Here is a 17400-nt window from a genome sequence, read left to right on the forward strand (position 1 = left end):
TGCACACAAATGCATCTTTCACACATACACATCCTTAAATTTACTACTTTGAGCTGCCCAGGTAAAACTACTTTTACTTGGTTCTTTCTAATAGTCTAAGTATTTTCTCCAAAAGCTAACAATATCTAGGTCTCAAGTAAGGAATTTATGAGGGAAGATGTCAAGAATAGATGTTGAACAAACTCAGGTCTCAGATTTCTTAAACTGGGTGGCATTCACCAATTATATCCCTCTGCCCACACCCCTTGTTTTCATCAAAATGTAAATGGGAGTCTCTCAGGGCTTTCTCACTCTTTAGGGAGTGGCAAAAATAGATTCAAGTTTCTCTGGCCGTGCATAAGTAGTCAAGTAGGAACCACATGCAGTCTAAGGGCTGTGGAGAGGAACTCTGCACAAACTAGCACATGCTGCTTTCCAGGCAGGTGTCAGAGGACTGTCCCAGTACAACTGTGTCTCTTCTGAGCTGGACTTTTTTCATGCCCAACTAGACCAGAATGTAGGCAGGAAAGATTCTTAACTTGTGACTATCTGACTAATTGGCCTAAACTGATTGCTTTTGCCAAAGCTTTAACCTCAGAAGAAGTAGTCAGCATTATTTACAGTTTTGAAGATCAAACCTCAGATTTAAAATTTCACTAAGGAATTGACTAGCACCCAGTGTAAGAAGTTTGATAGGTTTTATTGCAGATAATATATATTATCTGACATTTTTAGAAATATTCAAGAATGAACTAATATAAAGTGTCCTGCAGTAAACATGGGAATTGTACCATGCTTAGCTTCTATAAAATGGACACTTGAAAGGAAATTTCTGACAGACATATATATATATATACATTTTTTTTTTTTTTTTTTAACATGGACATTCAAAAGAACCCATGGATCCAGCATGACCCAAAGCTGTGAACCTGCACAAGCAACATTTTACAATTTCTCAACTCTGTTCTTTTCTAGTTATTTCCAGCCCACATAAATCTGTAACTCAGTTTGGTCATAAATGAAATAAGCTGCTGAACAGCACCAGCTGGATCTGATGAAATCAATGTGTACAGCTGGGTATTATCCTCCTACTGGAGGTACCACAACTCTCATATCATCACGGATTTCCTGTGTGGCCTCATACATGCATTATAGTGGCCAGATAACAGACCAAAACACAGAAGAGCTCCAGCTGAAAAGCCATCCATGGCAGATTACTAATTATCTAACAGGCAGGTGAGCAATCATCTTGTTTGTTGTACTCAGTGTCAACCTGGTTTACAGAATCCCCTGAGAGAAGTCCTGAGGGCAAAGGAGTCCAGGATGGTTGAAGATTCTTCAAGGAGGAACTCCTAGAGGCATCGGAGTGGCCCATTCCCATGTGCCAAAAGGTGAGCCAGCAGGGAAATCTGGCCTGGTGGAACAGACAGCTTTGGAACTTAGGGTAAAAAATAGTGTCTATCACCTTTGGAAGAAGGGGCAGGCAGCTTGGAGAGACGACAGGGATGTCACAGGGTTATGCAGGGAGAAAATTAGAAAGCCAAAGCCCAGTTAGAACTTAATCTGGCTACTGACATAAAAGACAATAAAAAATGTTTCTATAAATATACCAACAAAAGGAGGGTGGAGGAGAATCTCACAGAATCTCACAGAATGGATAAAGTTGGAAGAAACCACAGGGCATCATCTTGTCCAACCTCTCTGTTCAAGAAGGGTCATCCTAGAGCACTTTGCACAGGATTGCATCCAGATGTGTTCTGAATATCTCTGGTGAAGGAGACTCCACAACCTCTCTGGGCAATCTGTTCCAGTGGTGGTCACCCACATAGTGAAGAAGTTCTTCCTCACATTTTCTATCCCTTACTGGATGCAGGGGAAACATAGTGACAAAGGATAAGGAGAAACCTGAGGTACTCCTTTTCCTCAGTCTGCAATAGTAAAACTAGTAGTTCTCTTGGTATCCAGCCCCCTGGAACACGGGGACAAGGAGCAGAAAGAAGCCCCCATAATCCAAGGGGAAACAGCAATCTGCTACACCAAACAGACACACACAAGTCTACAGGGCCAGATGGGATCCACACGAGGATACTGAGGGAGCTGGCAGAGGTGCTCCTCAAGCCACTTGCAATAATTTCAATTATCTGTCATCCACGTATTACAGGTGTTCTGGAGTTGCAGTGCAGTCTGGATCACTCTGTGGGAGATGGTAGGGCTGTGTTTCCACTCCCAGGACAGTCAATCCCAGGTGTACTGGATGCCCCATGAGCAGTGTCCTGCACTCTGCTGCCAAAGGACTGAGGAAAGCACACTAGCAATGTCAATTGTGATATGCTTGTTGGCTGCCTTTGACTCCAGCTTGTGTTGAAGTTCCAGCATGTCCAGTATGGCAGCACTGAGTGGTGGCATGACTTCATTCAGGCCAGGATAGTCCATGGTGTGTCTCCTTTCTCTGTTAGACTTTCACACTGTCCATATGGGATAGTTAAAGGGTGAGTCCTGCTAATCACTCCTTGGCTCTCCAGCTGGTGAATCAGCTCATGGATGGGAATCAGGGAATCTCAGTTGGTGTGATAATGCTGCCAATACACTGCAGTGGCAGGAATCAGCACCTGCTGCTCTTCAGCCTTCAGCATGCCACAACAGAAGGGTCCTCTGAGAGACCTGGCAAGGTAGACAGCTGCCTAATTTCCTCCTTCTCCAAGGCAGCTATCCTGAAAGCTCACCAATGCTCTTTTAGGTCTTCGAAATACCCTCTCCTGACATGTCTACAGGGCAGATGCATTGAGCCTCTGGGCCAGTCACAGAGGAGGTTTTTTGCCACTCATTCTCAGTAAGACTTAATTCAACCTTCAACACAGACAGATCCTGTGATCTCCCGTTACTCCAGAAACACAGGTGGATTCTGCCTCTTTGTAATCTGATGGCAATAGTGTACACTGTGCACTGATATTTACTAGAGCCTTACAGTCCTGTGGATTTGATGTACCAGGCCACTGGGATCCACACAGTCCAGTAAACTAGGCTGTCCGCTTTCACATATTTGCAGGCAGAGCCCCTCTAGTACTGGTCATAGATGTCTCCATTGACATGTAAAATCAGAATTAATTTCCATAGGATCAGAAGTAAGACCAACCCTTCCACTCTGACTTAGAAACTGCCCACTGAAGACTGGAGCAGCAGTTTTCCTGGAAGAACCCACATTTGTGGTTGCTTTACTTTGCATCCCATGTCTCTAGAGTCAAGGTAGATTTTCCACCCCATTTTCTCATGTCTTCTTTGTGGTTCCTCAGGTAAAACCACAGGGTGTCTTGTGGTGTACACCCTCTCTATCCTCCTTCTTGAGCAAAAGAACGCTCACTGCAATAGCTGAGATACTGGTCTGTACAGGTGAGGAGTAGGACCTATCCTCTCTTTGTTCCTGGAACTCCTGGAACAGCTTTTCCTACTTTTGGACAGGTTTTCTACTGCCAATATACAGGTTTATAGGGAGGAGGAGATATTTTCTTCATATTGCTGGAGTTGGTGAGCCACTAAATCCATCATTGGTGCCTCTTTCCAGATAATTACTGCCAATGAGGTGGCAGACTCATGCAGAAAGTGCATTCTGTACAAATTTCTGCCACATGGGTCATGTACATTAGATTTCATCTTGATCTGTGGGTGACTGCATATTGTTTGGGGCAGAATAAATCATCTCTAGCAGGGCTAATTCCTGAAGGTACTGGTTACTTTTCTTCATGGTGGTCCACTTGTCTTTCTTGAAGGGATTCCTTTCCTTCATGCCTGGCAGGAATCATCTCCACCACAGGTTGAGGACTTATGTTCCCCTTTCCATTTGCCTTATCAATACTCCCTTTACCTAGAAAGTGATCCCAGCTGCTTGGCTTCCTTACCCTCTAATTCCAGGGTATTAGATCCATTATCCCAGCACTGGAGCAGGCAAGTGACAAACATGCTCATCTGGATGATGGCTGAAATCTTTTCACACATCCTGCACATCATTAAGGATAGGATCAGGGGGTCACCTCTTGTTCTGCTTCTTCCTCCTTGCCTTGTCCTTTACCAAGTGAGCTTTCATGTCCATTTCTTCTCATCTACAGGAGCATCTGACATCAGCACAGGTTGGTTCTCACGTTCAGCTGCAGTGCCTGTCAAGGGAGTTGGATCAGCCGTGGTGTCTGTCCCCAGGGTTGGGGTAACCACAGTGCCTGTTGTTTTGCTCTCTCATCCAGAGACTTTTTCTTCCCTGCAGAGCACTGAATAGTGATGAACTTGGTAGGTAAAAAGGTTATCATTATTAATAGTTTCCAATAGATGGCTCCCAAAGTACAGTGATGACAGCGGTGACAGCAATGCTTAGTATAAATACTAGATTTCTTTCATGACCAGCAATTCTGTCATACCATAAGTCAGAGCTACAAAATACAGCAAGGTGCTAGCTTTAGCTCAGTTCCCTGTTTCCATGGGTGAGATACTGCAAGTAAGGTATGACATAGCACATCTGAAAGAACAAGCACACCAACTTTGAGAGCAAATAAATCAACATGGTGACCAGGGACTATTAAACTGATATAACAAATGCTTATAATAAAATTGTTCTAACATATTCTAGTCAGATTTGTCATTACCTCAAGATGTCATGCCCCATGTTGGGAGCCAAAAAGAGCTGCTAAGGATTGTTATGGTTTAACTACAGCATCTCTCACCACTCCCCACCCCACCACTGTGGTATGAGGAGGAGAATCAGAAAAAAAAAATGGAAAAACCCATGGGTTGAGATAGGTACAGTTTAATAATTTAAGTAAAATAAAATAACAATATAATCTTAATGCAAAACAGGAGACAAAAATAAACCAGAAAGAAATAAAATCTAAGAGAACAAAGTGATGCACAATATAATTGCTCACCACCTGCTGACCAATGCTCATCCCATCCCCAAGCAGAGATCAAGCCCTTCCAGCCAACTCCTTCCAGTTTATATACAGGACATGATGTTCTCAGGTATGGGATATCCCTTTGGCAAGTTCAGCTCAGCTGTCCTGCTCGTGCTCCCTCCCAGCTTTTTGTGCCGCTCCTCACTGGCAGAGTATGAGAAACTGAAAAGTCCTTTACTTAGGGTAGGCACTACTGAGTAACAAACAAAACATCAGGGTGCTATCTACATGATTCTCCTACTAAACCAAAAACACAGCACTTTACCAGCTATAAGGAAAATAATTAACTCTATCTCAGCCAAAATAAGGACAATGTGGCATGACTGAGTATTGCACCTGCTTTTCCCTGTGCCAGTCTCCCCCATACAGAATCTGGCTCTAATTCCTTTTTCTCCATTGCTCCCAGTTTTGATAAATCTGCATTCACATCTGGTATGGCTGGCACCATCACCCAAGTGAGCTCATACTTCTGTTGGCTGGTATTCTTGATGTGCTTATGTAGGTGCTCTTTGTGGAGTATGATCCTGCTACAGGAAAGATGACCTTTTAAAAATATTCCACTTCAAATACCTGTGAGGTTTGGCTGTCCCTCACACTGCTCCTCCATAATGACACGTGAGATCCAGCCAACTTTCAATGTTTGATCTGTAGCTTTCATCAGCTGCTTAAAACGTTATGCTCAGCAACTTCTCATTACAATCTCTGTATTTCCAGCTCCCCTCAGCCAGCCTAACCTCCATCCAGGCCCTAGTCAAGAGCCTGATCATTTGCCTGCAGCCTTAACACTATCTTTGTATCAAGTTAATCACCAAAAATTGAAAATCACCACTATAATGTGCACATCACTGTTACAGCCAATCCCTGAGGTATCTTTCCTGACATGAACAGCTTGAACACTTCTTATTGACACTTCCTTTTTCAAATCTGTTGATTAGCCAGTTTCTACATCAGTATTTTTGTGCATGAAAAACTGTGCATTTTATAGACCTCCAGCAGAGACTGCAATCAAACAACACAAAGAAGTCTGAAAGAACAATGGTTCTCATTATTTTATTGATTGAATATGACCATCAATATAGAAAAAAAGTTTACTTTCCAAGTCCAATCACAAAGCATGCATCCATTCTGTAAATTAAGAAATACAATGGGACAAGATCCACTGACACACAAAAACAACAACAAAAAAATTACACATAAATCTGAAAGTACTCAGTAGTGACAAATAGTAGTATGTCATGGAAACACAACATGTAGGAGGACTGGGAATACTTGACATCTGGTGATTATTTTTGCTGCTCAAAAATCTTGTAGTTGTTACTTACTCACTGCTTTCAGAACAACTTCTCAGCCATTGAGGTGCCTCTGCCATCTTGAATGTTTGTTTGCTTCTTCTCATGGACATCCACAGGTCGTAGCAATGATTTGGGAGTCAGGAATAGTCCAGATACTCTCAGTAAATGGTGTCCATGAAATACCCACCAAAGCTCTCTCCAAATGCACTTTCCACCAAAGCAGCTACACTGAACATCTGTCAACAGTTGCAACCAAAGACTTACCATTATTTTTTTTCTTTTAGATAAGCTCTTCATAGGCTTTGGACATTAAACCTCAAGTACCAAATTTAGAGGATGGGCGAGTGGCTGCCAAATTTTCAAGAGGAGGAAGGCATCTCTCTTATATCTACCACAGAAAACACCACAGTGCACTATAAAGATTTTATCAACATTTGAAAAATCCTTCGTGACTCACCTGTACCTTTGGTACATTTAGATTTACAATACCATTATCCAAAATAATATCAATCCTACCATAAGATGAGGTATTTAAAAGTCAAACAAGATTCCCCTGATAGTGACTCATTACAAAAGACTGATCTCTCTCTCTTTTTGGTTGTTACCCAGTCTAGTACTTTTTGCAATTCACAACTCACTTCTGTCATTTAAAGTGGAATTACCTTTAGGTGGAGACCTCAGTTCATACACTTCTTAAATTCCCTATGTATCTATGACTTTATATTAAATAAAATGAGAAGCATAAACATTTATAAGCAAATAAAGAATGGTTCTACCAACCATCCAAAACTCATGCATATTTTATGTTTTGTTGAAGAATACTAAATGGAGGTTCTTTTATTTTTTATTTTTCTACAAGTATTACAGCCTTTCTTTTTCTGACTTTTTTTCTCTTGTTTGTTTGGGGCTTCCCCCCCACCTCAAGATCCATCCCCTCTTCTTTCTCCTATTTATTTTGGTTTTGCTAGGAATCTATATGGTATTGAGATTTCTTATCACAACTACAGCAATCAAATGACAGCCCCTTATGGCATTTTTCACTTACTAGAACAATACCACTTTCCTCTCCTTTAACACCCATCAAAACTCCTGCTAATAAAATAATCTACCTCTATGTCCCTCACAAATGCAGAGCAGATTCATGTAACTTGTGCTGTTTCTTTACATTTTCACTAGATTTGGATTCTGGTGGAATGCAAGGTCACCAACACAACAAACCCACCAAAAATACGGAAGGAGAAGTAAGGCAATGCTAAAAAAGATCATCTCACTTAGCCTTAGCTGTTAATTAGAATTACTCTTATTTAGTAGAGAAACACAGGAACCTCCATGGGATCATCCATTACATTCTAAAATAGGTGTTTGGACAAAATTTCCTTGTTGAAATCTTTTTGTCGGTCTACAGTGAGCCTGTATCACTAGAGGAGCTGAGATATTTAAAATGTAGATGAATAAAGAAGAATGAGATAAATTTCAATGAAAGGCCAGATCTTATTATTAATAACATCATGCAACTTATCAAATTAATAAGGAATAAATACACATCTGATTTATATGTGCCATCAATCTTGAAAATAGACTATATTTAGCATAATACTGAATTCATTATAAGCACCAGAAGAACCATACAGCTACAAAGAACACAATTTACTGTGTATATCCAGAATGCAGAATTCCTGGGACAGCTCAGAGAAGGAGCTGCTCTGGCAGCCTCAGGCACACTGCAGATACGGGAGCGATCCCTCGGAGGAAAAGGGAGACGTACTGTTAAGGACACACAGCCCGGCTATTCCGTTACAACTAAATGAAGCTTCAAACTATAACCGGCTGTGGCCAAACGAGGAAAGCATTTTCAGATAAATAATTTAAGGCAGTCGACGCAGCCCCATCTCCCTGTTCCCCATCCGTAACCACGAGCAGGCCGCGGCCGCCCCAGCGCGCATGCGCACCCGCCCCTCCGCTCGGGCCCCACAAGGCGCTGGGACCCACGGCCGCCGCGCACGGCGCAGCCACCGGCCAATGGGCGGGCGTGTTTCCCTCCTGCAGCCAATCAGAGCTCGCTTTCTCCCGCCTTCCGGCCAATGGGAAGGGCGCTCTTGGGGCGTGGGTCACATTCAAACCGGGGGCAGCGCGCGAACGCGCTCGGTCGGAGCCGCGTCCCGGCCCCGCAGCGGCCTCGGTGAGGGCGGGCGGGGGTCAGCGCGGCCGGCAGGGACAGCGAGGGTGAAGGGACCTGGCCGGGGAGCGGCGGAGTGGGGCAAGGTGGGTGAAGGGACCGGGGGGCAGCAGAGGCGCTGGTCTGCGGTGAGGCCGCGGGGCGTGCAGGGCCGGGCTCCTCGGCAGCCCCGCGGCTGCGGCTTCGCTGGGCTTCCGCCCCTGAGGGCGAGGAGAGCTGGTTGCGTCTTCCGCCTCACGGTCTTTGTTTATGCCACATTGCCTCAGCTGCTCCGCTGCTGCTCAGTCTCTTTCTTACTTAGCTCTGTTTTGCATCTTGGTGTCTTATCCTTTCGGTGTTACGTAAGATTGTAATATTTTTCCATTTTATTTCTTTTCTAGTGTTGCTAATTTTTTTAAGTCGACGACGGTTTTTCTTGGTGTTGGGAGTTTTTGTTTTCCTTTTTAAAAAAAATCCTGATTTAGGACTTGTAAACAAAACAGCAGGAAGATTATGCACTTTTCTAGATTATCTTTTTTTTAAAGCCTGGGTAGATGCTTCAGAAACAGGTGTTGTTTTACCTCTCCTCTATAGAAGACATAAACAGAACAAGTAGTGTAATACAGCAAATACAGTAGTTCGAGACTGGATGCTGTTACTCCTTTTCATTATCAATGAATATTTTTGAGTGTGTTAGATGTGGAATCTTACCACCAACTTGTACTGCCACTTTATCCATTTGCTGCTCTCAAGTCTCTGTCCTTTGGCTCCTTGTGTGATGGGCCTGTATGAGGGGTTGGAGTTACTTAACTACTTCACTTTATTTAGAGGTAGTTCTTCCTAATCTTTGCATTTCGTGTTCTCCCTGTTCCCTGGCTCTCCCTAACCTTCTGTCCTGTAGGATTTCCACATCTCGGGTATGCTGCAGTGGAGCTGTTGCAGTTACTACCTCGGCTCCCATCCTGTGCCTTTGCAAAAGCGTGTGGCTGGTTTAGGTCTTCACTGTTGTCACATTTTAAATAGATAAATATGTATATTTACCTGTGGAATTTATGGCAAACAATTTCTTTAAGAGTAATTATGCAGCAGATTGAGAGAAAACGTGCGAATACTTGCTTATGGTTGAATATTGGCATGAGTAGAAAGATTGCTGGCAAATCATGACAACATGTAGATGAATATGCCCTTAGTGTACTTTTTAGTCTCTGAAGGTCACAGCAAGCTGACACATTTGGAAGTGCTTGTCCTCATTCCAAATGTTGTCTTTAAGCTTTTTTAATCCTTTTTTTTATTACTAACTAGGAATAGTTTAATTGATTTTGATGAAAACTCTATTTCTGGGATATGAAGATTAGGCAAGCTTTCACAATAAGCTTTCAATGTTTCACCCATCAATTTTTGATGCACAGGAACTTCTTCAGGATGGAGAGCTTCATTTCTTGCCTTTGGGTTCTTGGGATCATCTGAGGTAGTCTGGCCCTCATCCATCTTACCTTTTTGACAAGGCATATCCATTCTTCAAGAGAATTTTTCTCCGTAACAGTTGAACCTAGAGCAGTTAAACAGCACACCAGAAATGTAAGTTTGCTGAGTATTGTTGCAACTTAAGATCAAATTTATACAGAAATTTATTTTTCTTTTTGTCTACTGCATTTGGGAAGCTATCACTGCAGGAAGAATAATGAACCTTTGATATTGGTGAGGAAAATATAAAGACTGTGTTTAAGAAATCCAAAATCCACCTGGGAATTTTTAGCAGTTATGGTTGTAATGAGATATTGTGGTATTTCTTAACATGAGGTAAATTTCTTTTGGTTTTCTTGTGCTTCAGGTTCTGGAGAAGCTGACTTCAGCAATGCTTTGAGGGAGTGGGTGCAGCTGAAAATCAGATCTCCATGGATATTCTCACCCATAAAGAGGTGATTTGGAGTATCTGATCTCCCGTAGCCCCTTCTATAGTATTTTTAAAAGGCAAAACTGCAATGTGTACTAAAATTTTCCTTATGAAGTGCATAAGTATCATCTGTAGAATGGCACATGAACAGTATTAGCTATAGTAATCACCTATGTCATTTTTAGCAGTGTGATCCCCAAAATGGGACAGTTTACATTCTCAGAAGAGCCTAAATTGTCTCTGAGGGAGAAATGAGTATTAAAGCAAGTTCCAAACAAGCATTGAAATTAAAATCTATTCAGTGTACGATTTTGAATATAAATGAGGGGGGTTCCGTCATTTGTCTCTTTTCAGTGAAACAAAATAGTATTTCATATACTACTGATTTAGCATACCGTCTTTATCTTTCATAGGATTTTGGGGTTTTTTCATCATAGGTCTTGCTTGAGGCTATTTGAGTGTCTCTCCAGACCCTTGAGGTGCTAAGGCCTCTTCATAGTGGTAATGTAGATGGTGCTTTTGCTAGACTAAGTCTTGGAATTTACACAGTGAAACTGTGTTTTGAACCTACAAAACAACACTTCGATATAAACAAGAGCAGGCTTGGGCTGTATCTAGTTTAGGATGAGCATGAAATATGCCTACTTTTGCCTTATAAGCAAGCTCTTGTAAGCATGATAATCTTTCTGATTTATGGTCCTTGCTTGGGGAAAGCCTGGTGCTTTTAAAGACATGCCAGCTTCTGGTGAATAACACTCTAAAAATTATTTGTGGGACTTCCTGAGAGTGGTGCCTGGTGTTTTTTTTTAGGTAGTGGGGTTAAACGTAGATGAACTTCATTCAATTCATTTCCTCTCTTGCAATAATTCACCTAAAAGTAGATCTAAAGTCTCTAACCCTCTAGCAACTTTCTGTTGATTTGTTATATACAAGTACAAGAGGAACAAAACCTAACATTTCACTGTAGCACTAAAGTTAGCCTTTCTTTGAACCTATTTAATCTGTCTGAAGTGCATCAATTTCCTTGTTTCTGGGCCAAACTTCACAGTAATTAGAATGTCAAACCCCTGAATATGCACTAAATTCACCACAGTTTTTACTAGAATTCTCATGTTCGTTAGAGGCATGGAACATTGATGTGGGAAAAGCTGTTTATTGTAGGCAGAAAAGGAAGAAACCATTAGGGGTTTTTTAGTTTATTTTTACAGTCTTGCTCTGCTCAGATTGCCTAGATTCTTATCTCTCAGCTGTGTACATGTATTATCTGTGGATGCTGACAAACTGTCAGAATGTTGGGGATTTGACATAAGTTTCTTATAAGAAGTCTTTGAATCTTTAAACCTCCTTTCAGAAACTCAAAAATAGGTGTCACTTGTCTTTGTCCTTTGAACAGAGGCGAATGTGAATTCTTTTCTGCTTAACCCACTGTGAGAACTAATTGCTGTGACCTGTGGGAAAGAGCATGGATTAACACTGTGTGCTAAACTAAAGCCAGCCTAATTATGAGTACAGAATGTGATTTAATGTGATGGACTGGAAGCTATTTCAGGCAACACATCACACTCCCCATTTTATTCAAATGTTGAATATACCTTATTGGAAAGGGCTACTGTGAAGCATGGATTAGGATTTAAGTGGATCAGTTAAGTACCAATTCTTTTTATTTGTCCAAGTTGTCTTTTGTGAAGTAGTTTACTTGTATAACTACATTGACAAAGGCTTAAATAGAGTATTTGTTACATAATGTGGTTGAGTCTCAAGCTCCAAATGATACAGGAGAGGCTTTCCCATGGTAATTCCAATCAAAGTGAGCTACAACAGGGTTCTTCAGTAACTCCATTGTTTTTTAACCTTGTGCCTGCAGATGGAGGAGACAGATCCAAGTGAAAGAGGATTGCCACAGATTACATCAATCATGAATAGAGTTAGAAACTTGAAAAACAAATACAGAAATGAAGAGAATATCACAGATGAATTTAACTATACTAAAATCTCAGCTGATACAACAGGTATTTGGCTTTGTTATTCTACTGTCACTTTTGAAGATCTTAACATAGTGTGAGTGAAAGAACCATTAACCGAAATGATTTTAAATTTAATGTTTCTTTAATATTAATGACCACAAAGTTAATTTCATCTCTCATTATTTCTTAGCTCTGTTGCTTTAATCTTGTTTAAAAAATAGTCAGTAACTGTCTTGCACAGAAGCTTATAAAAAGTGTTTTCTTCTGTACATGTTTGCTGCTGTATTAATCAATCTCATTTTTTGTTTTTCTGTCAGATAACTCTGGAACTGTCAATCAAATAATGATGACAACAAATAATCCAGAAGATTGGCTATGTTTTTTACTTAAACTAGAGAAAAAGGGTGTTCCTCAGATGGATGTTAGCCTACTCAATAGACTCATTGGCCGTTACAGTCAAGCAGTGACTGCATTACCTGCAGAAAAGTACAGTCAAGATGAGAGCTATGCTCGCATCCTTGTGAGATTTGCTGAGTTGAAAGCGTAAGTATAAATTTTCAGTATGAGAACTCGTCATTCTATTTTGAATTAAGATAAGAATACCTTGTTTCATTAGTGTTTCCTGCAACAAATTATCATTTTGAGTGTGGAAGGTAAGTAGCTTTGGTTAGTCGGCTTATCTGTTGTCTCCACTGTACTTGCCCTTTTTGTATATGCTAATAAATATGATTGTTTAGAGCTATTTGATTTAGAGATGTTAACACACTACTTTTTTTTCTTGGTTCTCTACGTAAGGTACAAGAGGGAGTAGCATGAAATCCTTTTTTGAGCTTTAATATGCTTTTTCTCTTACTAGACAAGATCATCACAGTTTGATTAAATTAATTGCCTTAGGATAGGAAGGATGTCTCAACATGGTTCTCTAGGTCCACATTTTGAAAATTAGTTTTGGTTGTGGTCATTTATTGCTTTATTCAGTCCAGATTCGAGCAGTGTGGTTGTACAGGTGTGTTCAGGCATAATTTGGGGCAGCGTTATAATTAGAGTTTTTTTTTCGTAAGATGTTCTTTGTCACTTGAAATAGCACAGCAAATATTTTGTTGAAGAGCTGTAATTGAACAATGCAGCAATCTTAATCAGAGCTGAGCAGGTGATTTTCCGGTGAACATAGCTAATCTTTTTCGTTCATGTTCTTCCCCTATTTGACTTTTTGGCGTATGGTTTCATCTTGCAGTATGATAAATGTCTACTACTCTGCACTGTCCTTTGCATGGACCTTGCTGCATCATTGTTATTAAAAGCACACAGTGGAAGTCATCTGTTGAATCTCCTGTTGAGAAACAGGAGTGAATAATGACCTTGTGAATCTTTAGTATCTTGAAGAGGGAAGGTTTTTTTGTAAGTGGAGTAAAGAATCTCTTTAAAGAGATTTAAAGATACTTTTCAAGATGGCGTTCCTATTCAAAGATCCGTTGCTTTTCCTCAGAGCAGAAACTGTAATATAGGTTTCTGGATCCTAGTTTGTGGAAATTGGTTTCCAGAAGAGTGATCAAGTCACATCTCTTATCTTGTTGTAGGAGAGTTTAAGTTCAGAAAGATTTCCTACCTCCATAATCACTTGGACCTATTTTCACTTGATCTTTAGAGCATAGTTTGAAAGGTGGGATACTCTTAAGGTGTGTGCAAGAGCTATGTTCAGTATTCTGTGTGAAGTATTGCAGAAAGCGTAACCAAAGGTGCTGTCAGTAGCTTGTGAATACATGAATAGTATGAACAGTTCTAGTTGTGGTGTCTCACTGAAATATCTTCAGCTGTTTCACTGCTACAGCCTCTAGGGACCTTTTTGGGAGAGTAGTCTGTCTTGTTTCACTATTAAAATGCACCCTACAGCTGTACTAAAATAAATTCTACTTTAGTAGCCAGCATTACAGAATTTACCTATCTCACTAGGTAGCTCAGGTCTGCTCTTTTTGTTTTCTGCTGCATATTTTTTAATTGGCAAATACCATCAGTCATACATATCCTGACATGCCTAATAAAAATTTCTTTTTAAAAGATGAATAACTCACTCCAAACCCCTTTTAAAAAATGTACCCACAAAAATCTGATATAGCATCAGTCCCACTGGAACTTCACTGTAAGGATCTCCCTAAATTCATTATTCCTTATTTGGAAATTACTTTCAGATACTAGCTTGTTCTTTAATCTTATTTCTATAGTCTAATACTTTCTTGTCCAGAGTACCATATAATATCAATTATTTATATGAAGCTACATTTATGAACTACATCTGTAATCTCACCAGCAATGAAATTACTTTTGGCTGGTTGGACCTGAAAACAATGTTGATTGTAATTTTTGGAAATAAAGTTAATTGGCGGCTGCTTACTTGGATCTTTTGTGTTTGGCCTGTTTACTTACTGCTCATAACTTATTATTCATAATTTTTTTGTTCTCAGTTTCCCTGGTGTTCTATGCTCTACCTTCTCTGTTACTGGCTGTTTTGTCCAGTTTGTCCAGTACTATATATTTTGTCTTTACTTGGTTTTAGCTTCTGTTAAAGAAAATCCTCTTATCTCATGACTTTGAGTGCTTCTGGTTTATTTTTTAGCTATTGCGAGTAAAGCAATATTGATGCTACAACTTAAGTGACGCTGATAGGTGCTCTGATAGTACTACCTTGGGTGGGAGAAGAGATGTGCTTTTCAGTAGAATTGTCTGCTGTTCTCCCAAATATTCCACCTAAACAAGGTGAAAGAGCAAATCAGCATCACAAACTTCAGAAGCAGTGGCAGCGGCTTGAGATCTTAGTATTTACTGTCATCAACACTATTTTGTTCTGATTGTAGAATGCTAAGTGGTTGCAATGGACCTTAAATATCATCTAGTGCCAACCCCTCCTGCTGTAGGCAGGGACATCTTTCACTAGACCAGATTGCTCAAGGCTTTTTCCAGCCTGGCTTTGAATGCTTCCAGGGTTGGGGCATCCACAGCCTCCCCAGGTAACCTGTTCCAGTGTCTCGCCACCCTCACAATAAAGAGGGTTACCTCTTTATTGTGACTACCTAAATTTAGGCTACCTAACACCTAGCCTAACAAAGTTTAAAAAAAGTTTAAAAACAAAGTTTCTTCTTTCATTTTGTACCCATTTTTCTTAGTTCTACCACTAGAGTTCCTGACAATAAGTCCCTTTCTGGCTTTCCTGCAGGCCCCCTTCAGATACTGGAAGTTTGCTATGAGGTCTCCTTCTCTTCTCCAGGGGAACAGCCCCAACTCTTCCAGCCCATCTTCATAGGAGGGGTGCTCCAGCTGCCTAATCATCTTTGTGGCCCTTGTCTGGACTTGTGCCAACAGGTCCCTGTCCTTTTTATGTTGGGAATGCAGTGTCTCAGGTGGGATTTCCCAAGAGCAGAGGGACAGAATCACCTCCTGTGACCTGCTGGCCATGCGCCTTTTGGCGCAGCCCAGAATTCCCTTTGGCTTTCTGGGCTCCAAGCACACACAGCTGGTTCATGTTGACTTTTTCATCAGCCATCACCCCCAAGTCTTACTCCCTAAGCCTGCTTGCAATCACATCTCTGCCCAACCTTTAGGTGAGAAACTGGATTATTCCATCCTTGGCACTCGACTTTTTTTTCCTGGTATCTGCTTTAGCTGCAGTCTGGCTGTGCCAATACCTTTTGACCTATTATTATACCAAGCTGATCTGAAGAACCCTTGAGTGTGCTCTGAAATAGTTGAAGACAGCAAATGCTTCTATGATTTTCTGTGTTGTACATTTACAATGCCAGACCTGCTCTCGTGGAATGCTTCTGGCTGTAGCACAGTGCCACCAAGCCTGTGACAGTTGGTGCCTATTGCTAGTGTTAGGTCTTGTTCTGTGTATTGCTATCCCAGCTGTTGCTGCTTTCTACAGGAACTCTGCAAGCTCTTTGAAAGTGAGTGTAATACATTACAGCTTAATTTCTCTGACTTTGCCTGCAGATGGGTTATTCTGTGCCTGTCCTATTGCTTTGGATGGTCAGAGCTGAGTTCAGTGAACCTATGTGACTCTAGTAACATGCCTAAACTATGAGAAATGTCTTTAATTCAAAATTTCACAGAATCCTACTGAAAATGTTCTTTACCTTTCCATGTTGTATTTTTCTGTAGTTTTATGTTGAACCATGATCATAAATCTTTTGCTCTTCTCACTTCTAAGTGGCACCTTTGTGTACCTGTTGAGCCAAGGGGGAACTTAGGAAAGAATTTCTTTATCTATTGGTTATAGATGTTGCTGGTAAGTGTTAAGCACCCTTTTTTTTTGTCAGTTGAAACATTAATGTATTTCATAGTAATGTAGATTTAGGCCTTTTGTATCTTGACTGGTGTTTGCATAGGCTGTAGTTGCTCTTGAATATTTAAATGTGGGCATGCTGTGTGTAAGCATGAACCTGCTCAGCAGTCTATGGTTGAATGTAACACTAGGATTAAAATTTGCCAAAAGTAAATGAACTATCAAGTGTGAAAGAGTTTAAGGATTGAATCCCTTGAGTTTTGGGAAGGTTCAGCTTCATATCTTTCAATAATTAGACTTTAAAATTCTTTGCTTATTTTAGTTCACTGATTGCTCTAAGAAAGAGGAAAATCTTTAGCCTATAGGGCTAAGGGTTGCTTTTTCAGAGTTAGTTAAAGGCTTCATCCAGTACTTGGAACTTCATCCTTCTCAGGCTCTTCACCTTGTATAATTATGAATGTGCTGTCTTTACAGTCTTCAAGATCCAGAGGAGGCACGGGACCAATTTCATCTGGCCAGACTAAACTGCAAGAAATTTGCTTTTGTGCACGTGGCTTTTGCACAGTTTGAGCTATCACAAGGTTTGTAAAAAAAAATAAACAACCCAAAACCAAAAATGAAGGGAAAAAAACCCCAAAAGAACCCCTAAAACAAAACTTGTTTGGTGTTGCTGTTCTGTGTTGTTCTCAGTTTTGTTGTTTTAAACTTCTGCTCCTTTACATAATTTGTAAGGAGACTGATAGGTATTGAATCAGAACAAAGTTGGGATTTTTTTAAATGGAAATTTACTGAGAATGTGTGCTCACTTTTAAAATTAAAATATGCACACAGTTCATTGTTTTTTTTTCTGTTTTAGAAATAGCTTTCAAACCAGGTGAAAATTTTTAGTAATTTCTACATTTCTAA

The 17400-nt window shown here is 40.5% G+C and overlaps 1 protein-coding gene across 1 annotated transcript in view; it reads left to right on the forward strand.

Moving 5' to 3' along the window:
- The first annotated feature begins 8335 nt into the window (after positions 1 to 8335).
- Positions 8336 to 17400, forward strand: part of TTK (TTK protein kinase) — a 29809-nt gene continuing 20744 nt past the window's right edge. The window contains exons 1-5 of the mRNA XM_041480366.1: positions 8336 to 8467; positions 9770 to 9938; positions 12119 to 12263; positions 12536 to 12761; positions 16969 to 17075. Coding sequence (XP_041336300.1) covers positions 12119 to 12263; positions 12536 to 12761; positions 16969 to 17075 — 478 coding nt within the window. The 5' untranslated portion in view covers positions 8336 to 8467; positions 9770 to 9938. The remainder of the gene's footprint in view (positions 8468 to 9769; positions 9939 to 12118; positions 12264 to 12535; positions 12762 to 16968; positions 17076 to 17400) is intronic.

The sequence above is a fragment of the Pyrgilauda ruficollis genome, unplaced genomic scaffold (genome assembly GCF_017590135.1).
Source record: "Pyrgilauda ruficollis isolate IOZ18807 unplaced genomic scaffold, ASM1759013v1 scaffold51, whole genome shotgun sequence".
NCBI lineage: Eukaryota > Metazoa > Chordata > Aves > Passeriformes > Passeridae > Pyrgilauda > Pyrgilauda ruficollis.